The sequence below is a fragment of the Corvus hawaiiensis genome, chromosome 20 (assembly GCF_020740725.1).
Source record: "Corvus hawaiiensis isolate bCorHaw1 chromosome 20, bCorHaw1.pri.cur, whole genome shotgun sequence".
Lineage (NCBI taxonomy): Eukaryota > Metazoa > Chordata > Aves > Passeriformes > Corvidae > Corvus > Corvus hawaiiensis.
The window spans coordinates 9,648,482-9,664,967 of NC_063232.1; the positions used below are offsets into that span (position 1 = coordinate 9,648,482).

Below are 16,486 nucleotides of genomic sequence, written 5' to 3' on the forward strand. Positions count from 1 at the left end.
GTGAGCAAACTCCTGGCTCTGACCATCCAGGGGGAGAAGATGACCAAGCCTAAAAGCTGAATTTTTTCCAACACCTGTGAAGCAGAGATAGTAAAAGGAAAATCTCTGTGACATTTTTGATTGTGACTTGCTTTGTGATTCTTGGGGATGTGCTGTGCAGGGCCAGGAGTTGGACTGGATGATCCTCATGGGTCCCTTCCAGCTCAGGAGATTCTCTGATTCTATGCCATGATTTTCATGGATGAAAATCCATGGGCAAGTCTGCTTTTTGTAAGTGCAGGGCCTTGCTCATCTTCATACCAAAATCTCATACAGGCAGTCCTGCTGAAGTCAAAATGCATTATATTTATGGGGGAAGGTAGGAGTACTTTCTATCAATGCCATGCTCTTCTAGAAATGTTTTCCTTTTGTCAGTTGACTCTTCATCAATTTGAACATTGTGTGAGGTTTTCGGAATTCTAGCTAAAATTGTCCCCTGTCTTCATGTTCTTTCTCGTTTGTTTGCTACCAGAGTAAATACTCTGGTGCAACTGGTGCTATATAAATCACTTCAGTTATTAAATAAATTTCACTTCCTTTTCTATTTGAATCAGCTGCAAGGAGATTGTAATTTTATCTAATCTTTGCTTCCTTTAAAATTAGTTGAAAAATACCTAGAAATAGTTCTTAGCTCTAATTTGTTAGTACATAGCTCAGGGTGTAGGGAAGGCACCTTTTCACCCCCTGTACTGATGAAACAAGGAAAAAGCTAGTGAAACAGAAAAGTTATAATTAAACAACAGACAGAAGATGAGTTGATTTGTGCAAATCAAGTGCGTGTATTTGTGGGTGTATTCGGCTCTGTCTATTCACATCCCACTGTATAGTTAACCTTTGGAATTCACAAAATATAACTGATTTCAAAGCAATTTGGTTGTCGTACGAAAATACTCAAAGCTGCATTAAACATGATGTAAATACATCAAGAGCTGTAAGAACCTGACAGTCAGCTGGTCCTCAGGGAGGAAAGCCTGGGTCTCCTGTTTGGTGGTTTTCCTTGGGAATGTTTGCCCTTAGATCTGCAGAAGTGTGAGTTCAGTCTTGAGTGATACAGACAATTCATCCTCCAGAACCTACAGCTGTAGAGAGAAGCAAAACAAACCCACAGAAGGAGGTGTAGTTACCCAGAATTTGGTGGGAGGGATCAAACCTGTGTGTTCCAAGGTTCTTAGAGTCCTGTTTCCAACACAGCTTTTGTACTTCTAGCAAATGCAAACGTGGTTTGGGTTCTGATGCTTATCTCTAAGGAACATTGAGAGATCTAGTCCTGCTCTATTTCTACTGTAGTAAAACTTACTAAAAAATGGAGCAATGGCACCAGATAAATATCAGGACTCTCTAGAGTTACCGTTCAGCACTTTGTAAAACTGTGTTTCCTGTGATACCTGGGCTACTCCCAGAGAACCTCAGGGAATCAGTGAATGGGGCATGTTCTTGCTCCCTCTGTGATCTCTGAATTCTTTAGTTCAGCAGCCATAAGCAAAGCCATGGGGTGACTTTTCCATGTGTTCCTGGAAAACAGCAGCCTTGCAAATGCTGCCCTTTGGGCTGGGCAGAGCTGAGCTGTCTCCGTGGAGCCCGTGGAGCTGATGGACTGGCAGTGAGCATGAGGAGTACTGTCCATCCAAAGAAAACAAACCAACCCTTGAAGACTCTTTTTCTTCTTCCCTCATCCAGTTCTGGAGTCTGAACGTGCTCCTGCACCATCAGCTCCTGTGCCCCTGAGCTGAACTGACAGAGGGCTTGGCAAATGGCTTTTGGTGTGTGCTGGGTGGTTGTTTCATAATTCAAACACACAAATGTACCCTCCTCATCAGCAGTGAGGGGAAATTTCCTCCCACACAGTAACTGGACTTGTTCCTAAAGCTTCCAGATGTGACGCCCAGCATTTATGTGTGTATCACCCATCTTGTTCACAAAAATATTTACCTTTTTTTTTGCTGTAACAAGTTTCTCTTACCTGTGCTTTTTCTCTTTTTGTGTTTCAGTGTGACAGCGACAGTGATCAAGAAGAAAAGGTAAGAAAGAAAATCAGTATGGGAGCAAAACTAATTTACTGTATTCCCTTATTCCTCCTAATCTATTACTTACTCAAAGTTTCTTCTTGGACTAACCTAAAGCATCTCTATACAAAGAAAATTTCTGTCTCTAGTTTGATTTTGGAATAGACCTCCAAGGAAAGAGAATTCTAATGAATATTTTGGAGGCTGCACAGTCCGTCTTTAAGCATATTGATGCCACAGTTTGTGTGAGTTGTTTATGAACACCAGTCTCACTACCAACCCTTTCCATGGCTACACTTCCCCTTGGAAGTTGTAACAGCAACTGAGTCTGTTTGTAGCCCTCACATTTGCACTTCTTAACAGTTATTTAACCACTGTTGGTGCCTGTCCTCTGCAGGCAAGGGCCTGCAAATTCCATAGAAGTGTTATGGTTGATGTATCTATTTTTTAGAAACAACATTTGGGAACTGTACATTAAGTCAAGTGACACAACTTGCTGATAACTGTCTCCATAATTTTGGGTTTCTAAGTGGGAAAGGGGAAAAATGTAATGCTGAAAGGTCAGGCATCAGCCTCTAATGCTGTTTATTGTTTAGACTAATAGTAATGAAGAACTGGTATCCACACTGATGAATATTTTTATCCATTATTTTATGTTGTGAACAGACTAACCTTCTTTCTTTGGCAAAACTAAAATAATCATCACAGAAAAATGGGTCTAATTTCTTCATTTCCAGGTTGGATTTTGTGATTTTTATTTGTATGTTGAGCCTTAAGGGATGTTTTGATAATGTAATCACTTTTGCCTCCTCTTTCCCTGGATAAATTGGGGGATGGAAGTCAGGGAAGGGGAAAATAATGTCAGAAAACATTGTTCCTGTAATAATGTTGAAGTGGTTAGAGTTTCATGAGTGGTTGTGTTAAGCAGCTCCAAGGCAAGCCAAGAAGAGGAGAGATGACCATGCTGGTATGCAGCTTATCCAACAGCCAAGTACAAATACGCTGTAAAATCCAGAGGGAAACAATGAGTACAAAAAATCACCTTCCATGAATTTAATCAGTTTTCTACAGGGTTTGTGTAACAGGAAGCCAAAAAAATTCTCAAACCATTCTGTCTATACTTCCAAAGCTTTGCCCTTCAGCTCTTTTCCCAAGTAGAGGATTTTTTCCTCATGTTTCTTAATAATTTGCTAACTATGTTAAAGAACTGCTATTTGTTTTGAAATGCAATGATTTTCCTTGCATAAGGGAACTAATCACTGGAGTTAATCAGTGTGACAACAGAAAGGGGAGGTTTTGTTGGGTTTTTGCACAGAATATTAACCTGCACTTTTCAATATGAATTTTTAATGCATTACCATTACATTCCATCCTGTGAAGTGATTATTCATTTTCAGGATGTTCCTTATGCAGAGGAAGATGATAAACTGAATTTCAGCTCCTATGTTTATGGCACCCAGAACTAAAAGTGTAATTTCCTGTCACTGCAGCATTTATGGAGCTGAACCTCTGCCTGTTTCCCTGTATTTTCTCTTGCAGCACTCCTGTACAGAAAGCCAGAGGCAGCTTTTGGGGATGGAGGGGGGATGCTGCTTCAGGATGGTTTCCACAACACAGTACAAGAGAGACTCGAGACTGTACCTCACACAGAATATCCCACTACTTATGTGGGCAGGATTTAAAATCCAGATGTGTATTTCATCTCCGTGATCTATATTTTGTCTTCCCCCTAATGGAATGAGATTATGTGCAGACCCAAATATCCCAAAAAATTTAGTGCTTTTCAAATGTCAGAACCAGACCCAGCTTTGAGCTCTACAGCTCAGGCCCGGTTCTAAGAGATGACTGCTCACCCTGGCATATTTATTCAGGCTGTGCTGGCAGCCCAGGCAAAGATCTAAAGGCCTTGTTCTGCTGTTAATTTGAATTCAGCATATGTAGCCTGTTATAAAATGCGAGACATCATCATTTGAGCAGGTCAAGCATATTCAGATGAAGACAAATGGTGCTTATTTGATTTTCTTAAAATCAGGAAATGAAAAAAGTGCTCTCTGGAGAAATCATGTTCTGCCTGACTTAGATGATAGACCAAGGCATGTACCCCAGATAAGAACAGGCGCTCGTCGCTGGGTTTTATCTCTGAAGGACGGTGGGGACTGTCAGCTCGCTGACATGTGCATTATCCATGTCATTTTAAACAAAGTGACCTGTAGAAAAGTGCACTCTGCCGTGACGTGATAATGGGCTGTTGGATGACAGGTAAAGTACACACTATAAAGGAGGCTGTGCGTTATTCCTTTGTTTAACTGACAAGTAGAAACTTCTTTTCTTCAGACAGGCAGGATCTTTTAGATCTCTTTCAATAGGACCCAGAAGATTTTTGAATTCCTGCTTTAAATAAAATAACATTTTTAGGACAAAAATTTCCTGCGAGCACACTGCACTGGGAGAAGCGAGGAGCCAGATCCTGTGCAAGGGATCATTTCATCAGCAGTGCCCAACATCCTCAGTTTTCATTAATAACCAGGGGAGCTGAGGGTGCTCAGCAGGATTAGAAGTTTGAAGATCCTTTACCCAAATGTCTTATATCATGATGATATTGGCCTCCAGCTGTGGAGCTGTTCTAGCAGTGAATTGACAAATTGCTCTGGGTTGGACCTCGCTCAGTGTGTTCTGAGGATTGTGGAGTTGTGCCCCTCCCACCAGAAACAGCTTGGACTGAAATGTTTCTGGGAAGAGGAGATCTGCTTTTCTTTAGGACTATCTCTTGCAGATGCTGATGCCCTGTAGTGTACAGAATGTAGGGTTAATTGCTGCAGAGCAGTTCTGTGCTTGCTCTTCAGAAAATGCAAAAGAGGCAATTTTGCTTCATTTAGGATTTTTGAGGGCAAACCCACACTGATCCTCCAGAGGAGATCCATGAGAGGTAGAAGGAATGCATATAAGTACATATTTCTGCTAGAATAAATAAAACCTGGAATCCAGAAAGATAGACCAGAGCCTTTGAATAAAATATGGCAGATCAGCATCAGGAATGGTGTGTGACAGGTCGAGGGGCTGGAGGATGAGCTGGTTCAAGCTTGACTGGATGGGCCACCGTGAGCAGCAGAAGGAATGAAGGAGCAGGACCTGGGAGCCTGAGGAGCAGCTGGATGGCGAGGGGTGGCAGAGTGGGAAAGGCAGTGTCTCAGCCTGGTCACATTCCTTTTTCCTGACTTGGATCTGTGCCTATCTGGCTTCGTAAATCACAGCTGATATCTGATCTCTGTTAGGTGATGGCTGTGCCTCCAATCCGTCTTCCCCAGCCTTTAATTGGGAGCCGACAGACAGAGTCACTTTCTGTCTGTGTCTGCCCTCAAATGAGACATTTCTCCAGAGGTTTCTCGGGAAGAAGAAACAAGGATATTTAATTGAAACAATGATGCAGCCCCTGCTTAGCGGTGCTGTAGCTTAGGCTGTGTCAGCATCTCAATTTTAAATGACATATTTTGGGTGGATAATTTGTCTATTTATACAGATTCATGCTCCTTCACTTCAGTTTGACACACAGGACTGGACTGGAGCACTCAAAGTAGACATTTCACCCTCCTGTTGCTGAAAAGCCTGAAGAAGTAGCGGGCATGTCTGTGGAGGGAGAGTATATTTGGAAGACTTGCATCAGAGTGAGAAGCACTAATTCTTAGAGAGGTGTCATTCTCCATCCTGGGATCCTTTCAGCAAATGCCACTGGGATTTCTTACTGAATCAGAAAAAAGTATGGATCCCAGGGGAACTCCGATTTTCTCCATTAAAAAGTCTGTCAGTCTTACTCTTTGAGCAGGTCTCCAGAGCTGATAATCTAAAATTAGGGCAAGCTATTGCAGAGCTGACAAATTGAAGTGCAACTGTATTATCTTTTGATATCTCGATACAATCTTTAAAATTATACCCATGGTAATTAACACAACATTAAAAACATAAGTGCAAACACGAAGTTTGTCTTCTGGAAATCAAAGGAAATCTTGTTTGGAAAAGATGTGCAAAGAGCTCTGATAAGGAAGTCAGGTGCTAAAGATGAGGTAAGAAGTGAGGTCCTGTTTTATTCTCCATCTCTACCATTTCCTCTCCCCACTCTGTTTAATTTTATAATTAAAGGCTTGATCTGAGGCACTTTAGTGATTTTTCACTTCTTAGGAAAATACTTCATTGATCAAGGGAGCTGCTTTGCACAAACAGAGCTGCTTCTGGCTGGAGTTGTATCCAACTTTGGTAGGATGAGCAGCCTAAAAAAATATCGCTGTTGATGCCTTAGTTCTGTGTTTATCTCAGGAGTACCCAGTCAGTTATGAGGCTCTTGAATCCCACTGGAACATGGTCTCCCAGGGCCCAGCAGTGTCTGGCTGGTCCTGGCTGCAGCCCAAGTGTCCCTGCTGAAATGGGCTCAACTTTGGGTGCCCCTGGTGTGGGATGAGGAGGGAGGACAGAGCTCGGTCAAGCCAGTGGCTAAATTTGCCAGGTGTTGGCATCTGCTCAGAGGGGGAGAGTAACAAAGGGAGGGGACTGGGATTAGAATGAGTGGGTGTTGTGCTTGCCAAGGAGCCCGTGCTGGTGGGAGTGTGTTGCTTCATTATTTTTCTCTTTGAAAGAAAATTCTCTTCCTTGAAGAAAAAGGTACTGTGCCATTAAAAGCACCAAGAGAGCTGAAGAATGATCTTTCTTGAATCAGATTATTTTTAATGATAATGCTGATGCATCTGATTGCTTATAAAGCAGGTACAAACCAAAGATTATGGCATAGGAAATACCATAAATTACTCTGCTATACCCAGGTAAAAGGCTATTTGTGGGTATCTATACACACAGAAGAGCATTCACACCTGCACCCTCTGTATGTTTCTGCAGTGCTTTTGGCCAATTATTTTGTGTGTGGGCTTTGGAGAGGCGTTTTGGAGTAGCATTTTGGCAGATGTGTCTCTCCCAGTTGACTGCACAGGCTGCATTTTAGTGTTTGGTGGTTAAACACATACAAGTGTTTATGTGTTTGTGTGTTTGTTTGTAGTTCTTTCCAACTTTGCAAACTCGACTGATTTAGGTAGTAACAAACGCTCTGATAAACCCAAGAGGAACTTGGGAAGGGCCTGCTAAAACCATGTCAGTCCCTAGCTCTGGATAAAGGCAGCGTTTGTTGTTCATGAACTTGAGGAGCCATTTCCTCCTGCCCTGCAGACCTGAATGCACAGAGCGCCCTGCTCAGCTGGGGCAGAGCTGCTCCATGTCCTCTCCACTCCAAGGCATGTGCAGGACACAGCAAATTGTCCTTTCCAGGGGAACAGGAAGAACCCAGAGCAACCCCAGCACAAACTGTGCTGGAAAACAGAAGGCCAAAATAAGCAGCTGCTTTGCACAGGGTTGTGTTCTGTGTGTTCTGCAAAAGCTTTGTCATAAATGGATTAAATGGTGGTGAAATTGCTTTATGACATCTTTTATCCAAAGGATTACATTTATAATTGGGTGCAATCCACTCTCATGTGGGCAGTTGCATCAGTTTGGGATTTTTTTTAGTGGGGTGCTTGGAAACAAAACTGTATTTGGGGTATTTTTTCCTCACCCCTGGGAGGAATGAGGGAAGGAAGAGTTTTGGTAGCACTTCAAGGGAAAAATATCCCCCTGGATGGTGCCAGGGCTGTGGCAGAGAGAGAGCTGGGAGCCAGCTACATTTATACCCAGCCACCACCACGGCCATAGAGTGCTACAGTAATATCTCTATTCTTCTCACAGTTTAAAACTCTACCAGGGTTTCCATTTGGTGTTTATGCACTGCTGGAATATAAATAATAAATTACAGTTTACCTAGTCTGAGAAATTTTTGTCATTAAGGGAACTCTGAGAATTTATTGAGCTGTTGAAAGAAGGGCCTGTCGTCAGAGCTGGGTTTTTTTTCATCGCATTCTTCACACTTCTCAAGCATAGGTGCAGGTATAGGAAGACTGGGGGGGATTTTTAGAGGAAAACTTCAAAATGTAAAGTGTGTCATCTCCAGTCTAGTAAGAAGAAGAAAGAAATTGGTGTGTGGCCTTAGCTTGTGTGAGACATTCCCTGTCTCTCCCGGCCAGGGAACAGCAAGAAACCACTGGACAAGAGTTCCTGTGGGGTTTGAAGGCACTGAAGGTTCCTGAACAGGGACTGGCTGCAATTTGGGCCTTTATGTGGGAGCTCCGGGGGTTGGTGGGGGGATCCTGCCCTCCCCAGGTCCCATCTCTCTGGGTTCTGTGGGGCTGGCACAGAAAGGCTGAGAAGCTGTCAGGCCATTCAGCCCCTCTGTGCTCCAGGAAGGGCAAAGCATTGGTCAAGAGGGCGCTGGATACTCAGAAAAACTCCTTGGATGGTGGGTACCAACCACCACGTTTGGCAAACGAGGGGAAACAGTGGCTGGGAACCCAATTTTAATCAATTACTTCAGGTCATGGGATACTGCTGTCTTACTGTTTGGCATGTATTTATTTTGGCTAAGGGTAGGATTAGAGAAACCATTCCTCAGTATTATTCCAAAAACTGTTTCTGCGAAGCCGGGATGTTTCCCACAAGGGCGATTTACGCTGCGTATTTGTACAGGTGTTGTCTTTTTCACTCTGCAAAACGCAGCACCTTAAACTTGCCCCAAGGGTGAAAGATCACCCAGCCTTCCTGCGCTAGCGAGGCTCCGGCAATCAGGAAGCATTTCTTACTGTTTAAGGCCCATTAGGAGGGAAGATAAGGCTCCTTTTTATTCATTTGATGTGCCGCACAGAGGGTCCCCGCCGTGCGAGCGGCAGTAAAGCGGGAGCCGAGCGCGTTTGCTGTAAAGGATGAGGCGTTTGGCAGCGAGGGCGGCGAGCGGGGAGCGAGCGGGGAGCGAGCGGGCGTGGGGCGCTCCCGGGCCGCCCTCGCCCGTCCTTTGTCACCGCTGTCACTCGGCAGCGCACGGAACGTGTGCTCCTGCCCTCTCCCCCTCCCCCGCCCCGCTCCCCTTCCCTTCTTTTTGTACCCATTTCGTGCAGAAAATTTGTATTTACTTTGGGAGTGTAATTTGTTCCTCATGGATAATGTGACCCATAGCGGAGCTGGATCATGGGTTAGTTGAAGTGATATTTTCCGCTAATGGTAGTCGTACATCATTGCTGTCAGCTCGGGTTAGGAGGCAAGCACATTACAGCTCCATTTTACCTCTGCAGGCATCTGGGATTATTTGCCATAACTGAGTATGACATGACCACACTATAGAGTGCATTAAAATTTTACTAGCTGCTCAGGCAAGTTCCTTGGCTCCAGCCTGCCTCCAGGCAGCAGGAATGATGGATACCTCCGAGGTCCTGACTTGCTGCACCAAGGATACTCAATGTCAATGGCCCAAACAGGTTTTGCTCTCCCCAGGGCTTTAGCCCAGCTCCTGGCAGTGGGTAAACAATGCAGAGCTGGAGTAGGGGAGGGCAGGTTGGTGCAGATGCCCCTCCGAGGGTCCCCGGCGCCTTGGAGGTCCCAGCACTGTCACATCAGTGTCTTGAGACACTGCTCAGCCATCAGGGCTTAAAAAGTGTCATTTGCAGGCTGTCTTGTGGGAATAAAAATAAAATTCAAACTGATAGCAGAAAGCAGTCCAGGAATTGTACGTGTTAAATGTGTAACAGGCATGGAGCATGATGCATAACCAATATGGAATATGCAAATGCAGCAAATGCTGATGTTATAAGTGTATGCTCATGTTGCACTCCATTTTCTGCTCTGGGCATATGTGCAGAGTCATATTTACACCTGTAGCAGCAACCAACCTATATCCAGTATTTTAAATTTTTCTTATTTTTATGTAAGCAATTGCTGTTCTCATACAGGGCCTCAGAATACCAGCCATAGCTTATCTACATGTGTATTATTTTGCAGCATGTGTTTTCATGTATACACATGCCTACTATGAAAATCATAGACATTGCTTTCATTGAACATATCTGTTTGTATAGATGTACATTATTTGCAATATGTCTGTTTATATATATTGACATTCCAAATTAGAGGTATAGCTATACAGAGGAATGTGTGCTGAGGAAACCTGGGGGAGAGGTTAAATTGAACATAGTAGTGGTTTTAAATGCTTCTTGAAAAAGCATAATATATACCCCAGGATAATTTTATTGCAGCCTCCTGGTGGTTTTATAAATATCTACAACACACGTCTGTGCTGCCCACAAGCTCTCCTCCCCACAGCAGCACTAATATCTATAATAATTTCAGGCAAAAGGTACATAATTATAGAGCATGTTTCTGTAAGGTAAGCAGGGATTGTGTGTGCTTGAAATCCTCCAGGTTGTTCTCCTCTGTCCTCATTCTGTTGTTGTGTGAATTGGCAGATGGAGGAAGAATGGGAAAACCTCAGTTTCGTTTGTTTAGCTTTTTTGTTTTGTCTTTTAAAGTGTTTAATTGCATTTGTATTCACTGTGAGATGAGAGAAGGGATGGGGTCAGCAGCTCATGGGCTTGTCGGGGGAAGATTGTCTGGGTTCACTGAGTCGTGGAATGGTTTGTGTTGGAAGGGACCTTAAAGATCATCTCACTCCAACTCCAGAGTGTCCCTGAATCCCCACCTTTCCCTGTTCAATCCTGCCATCCAAGGTGCACTCCACTTTTCCTGAAGTGTCCGAGGCCAGGCTGGATGGGGCTTGGAGCAACCTGGGGTAGCAAAGGTGTCCCTGCCCATGACAGGGGGATGGAACTGGATGAGCTTTAAGGTCCCTTCCAGCCCAAACCATTCTGTTTCTATGATCTAGGGCCAAGTTTCAGGATGGGATTTGAGTTTGTTTTGGTATAACACATTCCTGGCAATAAATATTCCCATCCTAATTGCAACACTTGGAGCCAAACTTTATTATGCCCCAAGAGTTTTACTTGTGCCTGGATTGTAGGATTTGATCCTTGGTAGGGGAGGAGAGAAGAGATTAAAGATTGAAGCTGGTGCTGTGCTCAGTGCTGTACAAGAAACAGAAGAGACAGTTTCAGACATCTCTAAGGATAACATGCAAATTCCTAAAGCCTTCCCAGCAGCTTAGATCACAGTAAGAAAGACATTCCAAATGATAGATAGTTTTGCTTGTTCACTTTATAGTGTTACATCTTCTTTTTTATATGTAGAAAAACTTCTATCAAAGTGGCTCCGTGAAGGGTGTGTGTGGGAATGCCAGGCAAGATTTCACTTTCAGGTGCCACTGGTGCAGAGTGAGTGAAATCACACAGTGGTTTTCTGATCTTGCATGTAGCAAGTTGCAATTTCAACTCAGGGAAGATGTAAGTGTGTGTCTGTGTGTGCACACAGTCCATGTGCTCACATGCTCTCTCTGTCCTGAAAGATGAGAATTTTAAACTTAATTTAGAATGTTTGAGCTGAGATCTCTTAGTAGATTGAGATGTTGAGTCTTGTTATTTTGCACGAGTGTCTGTAAACCTCCCACACAAAAGTAAGATGAAATGTCCTGAAAGGAAATCTGTGTCCTGAAAGGTGCTGCCCCAATTCTTGTGATCACCACACCCCTGTGGAGCTGCTGTTGGTTAGATCTGAGCTCTGGAGGTGTGTTAATGGTATTGATGAGTGGGCACGTATGGTCTGTGTGTGTGGAGACAGACAGAAATTCAATCTGTGGATTTTGGAGTTTGGCCATGGCCAAACATACCTAGGTTATACAAAGTGTTCTTTAAGGACTATATGTTATTCAAGTATAATATTCATATACCCTTTATGCTCTTGAATAACATCTGTTTTTCATAACAAATCAGGTTTTATAATCATGTATGAGGCATGCTCCCCATTCCTGAATGTCTGTTCTCACTTTTCCTTGAAAAGAAAAAGGCTTGGGATTGAGAACTGAGAAGGTGAGACATTTCTTTGGAGGTTTCTTTAGAAAGAGAAGAAAAAAAAAAAATAGAACAAAGTTATGGCAATTATTTCATGGTTTTAATAGTCTTGGAGGCCACAACACATGTAACCGTCTCAGGTTTCTCACAAACATGTCCAAGGACAGGCTGAAAACAAGGAGACAGGAAATTAAATGCATGCACCGATGAATTGAGAAGGATTCCAGCAAGGACCGCGCTGGTTCTCTAAATACTTCTCTCCATGTGGCTCAGGCAGGGTATTGTGGACCTGGAAGTGGTATAGCACAGCTACCGTGTCTCTTGGATTCCAGAAATTCCCAAACAGGGTAGAAGTGAAGAGAATAACACATGGTTTGAATTAGGGTTGGGCCTGCAGGTACCAGCAGAGTAAGGAATATTCTGGGCTTTCATCTTCCTGTTAATCCAGGGCAGGTTTGGCAAAACTTCTCCCTCCCTCCTCCCTCGTGGCATTGCTAGCCAAGGGAACCCCTTCTCCCAAAGTCTCTGCCTGCTTGTCCCCCTGCAGTGAACCCCTGGGTTCTTCGTTGGGAGGGGAAGGCTCCAGGGGGTAGAGCAGGCAGAGATACCCTGAGAGGCAGGGAGTGGGAGTTTTTAGAAAAGCAGATGTGCAAGCAGTGCAAGAGTGCCTGACCCTGCCTGTGCTGGTGGGGAACTCTGCGAATGTGCTGGAAGCATCTCAGAGGGGCACCACACAGGAAAGCAGGAAAAGCTCTAAACAAATTTATCTGACAAGTGGCTGGATTCTCCCAGGCTCCCGGTGTGGGCACACCATGATCTGGCTACTGGTCTGCCCAGTGGGAGCTACTGGGGAGCTGAGAGTGTGGAGGGATTGGCTTTAGGTGAACCTGACGTGCCTTGCTTTGGACATGAGGGTCAACCTGTGTGCACTGGCTGTCACAAGCCTTTCTGTGACCTCTGTGGAAAGTCTGGATTCACTTGCAGGCCCTACAGAGATGCCTGGTTTGTAATTTTCTGTTAGTAGGAAACACCAAGAAGACCTTTGTGTCTTTAAAAATTGCCTGGGCTTTCTAATTCATGCTGATGTCTATCCTGAAAATGCACCACTGCATTTCTGGGCTTTGCAGGCTGCCTCAACATCCCATTTCAGCTGACTCTGGACAGGCAGACAATATTAAACAAGGTTGTTCATTCATAACAAAAGCATCCTAATTGAGTTACATTATTACATTAACTGTAGCAATCAGATTGAACCAAATCACTGAGCAATAATGTCATTTTCCAGGGTATCATTTGTAGGAACCAGTTGTCCTATAAGATGCAATAACTCACTCAGTCCTGTAGAGTTTATGGTGACTTATGTATCATATCAAATTCCTTACTTTCAGGGAAAAACCGAGCAGTTAATGCATGGCTGTGAATGTGCAAGTGATGAATTTCTACAGAAACATTTAGCAGATCCTAGACAAACTGAAGAATGAGTGATAGTCTATAATAATCTCAGGGAAAGGGGCTGTTCTAGGAACGGGTAAGACAGGAAACATTTTCAAACTGTGAACTTCTGCCGACACATGGGTGGTACAGTTTGTTTCAGGGGTTGATAGATGGCTGCTTTATTGGCTCTGAGTTGCCCACTGAGCACAAATTCTCAGCCAGAGACTGGGAAGGAGGATAGAGAGGTGAATTTTGCACTGTCCATGCCAAATGTTTACAAGTAACCTCATTTGGAAAACTTGGTTTCTGATGGCTTTTTTATGTGATGCCAGGACACTGTGGGAGATTCCTGTTAATGTATTTACAGATTCGGTTTTGGTTGGGTTTTTCAAAATTATAATGAGGAGAGGAGATGAGGAGAGATGTCAGCTAGTTCAGAGCAGAGGGGTAAGATGTGGGACAGGCCAGGTGCCCCTGGGGAGGCACACTGGTGGGCAGCACTGGGAACCATCCAGCCTCCCAGTTCACGTGTTTCTCCTCCTGTGCTTTGTTCCTGGCATGCAGGCGCATTTAAACTCCCAGTGGCTGGGTTTGTCTCAGGCATTGACATGAGCTCAGTGCAGCAGCCTGTGAGTCTGTTCCTTCTTCCTTTGTGGTGGTCTCTGGTTCAGGAAACCTCGTGGCTGCAGCTCCGTCTGTCATGGAGTGAGGGGTGTTCATCACCTCAGACTCCTGCCCTGCTGAGGCCATCCTGCTTCCGAGTTTACCCACTCATGGGAGCTGAGAGCCTTGTGTAAAACCCTTTCAGCCCTTCCACTGCCTGGAGCTGAAGAGCTGGAAGTGCTGCCAGCCCTGTGCAGTGCAGCTCCTGCTCGTGCTCACGCTCCCAGGGTCACTTTGCTGATGGTGCCCACAGCAGGGCAGGAGGGCTGCAGGCTGGATGGGGTCAGTTTTAGGGGGCACTACAAGGATGGGCAGTTGTTTTGAGTATGGCAGAAATCCATAGCATCTTGTAGTCCCAGGAAAAGACAAACATGCTGGAAGATGGTGGTTACCATGTGTCATCAAAAACGCTGTGGAAGAGCGGCTCCATCAGACTTCTCTTGGATCGCTGTGGAGCTTTGGCTTCTCTTTCCTGGTCCGAGAAAAACAGCAGCTCTGACCTTACTCCTTGCATGGTCTTTGTGGCTCCATTGCAGTGTAAAGATATGGTTCAAGACAGGAGACATTCAGCAACAGAAGCCTGAAATCCAAGTAATGTTCTACTGGTTTTGTATTGCTGTTTCTTGCAGCAGCCCTCAGAAACCCCGTGCAGTGGATTCCTGTGGACCTATGCCCAGTGCAGACAGACACTGAGAAATCATCCTTACTCCCAAGTCTTTTGATGCAAATAAATGAGATTGTGTGAAAATAAGGGGGAATTAAATACAAATAAATGAAAACTCTGAACAGGGAATGGTTTGGGTTGGAAGGGACATTAAAGATCATCTTGTTCCATCCTCTTCCCCATGAATAAATATATCATTCATGTCAGGAAGTAAAGGTCTCCCAGATCCCATGGCCATCATTCAGGGTTTTACTTTGTTTTATTTCTTAGTTTAGTGGCTCCTGATGGTGATTTGTGCTTTGTTTGTGAACCAGGGGGCGTTGGATGGTCTGGGGTGCATCGCTGCCAAGAGGACAAGTTGTGTGAGGGTCAGGGCGTTCCCCGGGACATTCTGAAGACCGGTAGTGGTCCCTGGTATCAGAGATCTTCAGGATCCTCTGATGCTGCTTGCTCTTATCCCCAGCAAGTGTTCTGTGAAGCAAAGGCTGCACTGTGGAACCTGTCAGGTTTGCTCACAGAGCCTCTCCCAGGGCTGGAGGGGGTTCCTGCCCTGCCCACAGGTCTGACAGGCCTCTGTAAGACTGGTGCCTTTTAGGATTCATGCCCTTAAAACCCACAGTGGGATGCCTGAATCTGCAATTCTTGGCCCAGTGTGTGACTTCTGGGGGTCCTGGGGCAGGAAAATGAGAGGTGACCACTTGGCACTGTGCATTCCTGGGGGTTTAGATGATGTGACAACTGGGACACTTTCTATGTTTCTTTGCTGTGCCTGATTTATATGTACAGTTACAAAATACTTATTTAAATTAATGATTGTCTTTAAGTAATTTAATGCTTGTTTTTGTTAATGGGAAACCTGACTGAAGAGCTTTCAGTGAGCTGCTGTAGCAAATCATTACACACTGCCTGCTACTTCCTGTGGTAACAGTAAATGGAATGGACTCATTGGCTACTAATGCAGATGCTGTGTGTAATTCAATATAAATTCTTTTGTGATTTACCATTAATTAGTGTCCATGTATTTTAAAGTGCTAATGACACAAAAAATTCCATTGGGAATAGCGGTCACCCTACTTTACAGACACTGAGGAAAACAGAATGGTTTGGATTGGCAGGGACCTTAAAGACCCTCTAGTTCCAACTGGTGCGTCACAGCTCCAAATGGCCACAGTGCTCCAGGGACACAAGCCCAGCAGTATCTCTTTAGGTATTTCTTTAAACACAGGCATGGACTGGTTTCCTTTGTAGATTTAGGGAGAATGGCTGTGTGTCATTTGAGCTGTGCTGTGGGGTGGATTGCATCACTCTGGAAAAGCAGGAAAGCCGATGCCTTGGACTTCTGGGACAGGGAGAAAAATCAGTGTTCTCTGTGACTCCATGCAAATAGGCTGAGGGGGCTGAGCTGGGCAGTGTTATGTGTTTTTCCAGCAGGAATGAAGGACTGAAGCTGAAAATGCTCTTTACTCTGCCCTTTTTCACAGGGGAATGGCATGTTTTTCTGGGAGTTCATTCTTATTCATAAGACTATTTTCTCTATATAAATTCACTAAGGTTTAGTCAAAACTTCCCATAACCATATTGCTCAATAGATAATCTGTTTACCACAATATTTGCCATACCAGCTAAATACATTAAAGAATAATACATAGAATATATAGAATAATACATAGAAATATACACAGAAAATGACTAGATGAGCCAGGAACCAAGTCACACTTAAGTGGTGTGTTAAGGATGTTTTGTGAGTAAGCAGCAAATCCTAGAACCAAAGCACCCCCTGTATAACATCCACTTCAAAATGAAGCTTTCCTGTTAAAAACATGAAGCTGTGG

General features: G+C 44.2%; 1 protein-coding gene across 2 annotated transcripts in view; it reads left to right on the forward strand.

Moving 5' to 3' along the window:
• The window catches only part of AUTS2 (activator of transcription and developmental regulator AUTS2), a 778,303-nt gene that overhangs the window by 536,606 nt on the left and 225,211 nt on the right, over positions 1-16,486 (forward strand). For both annotated transcript variants that reach the window (XM_048324334.1, XM_048324335.1), the window contains exon 5: positions 2,028-2,057. In XM_048324334.1, coding sequence (XP_048180291.1) covers positions 2,028-2,057 — 30 coding nt within the window. The remainder of the gene's footprint in view (positions 1-2,027; positions 2,058-16,486) is intronic.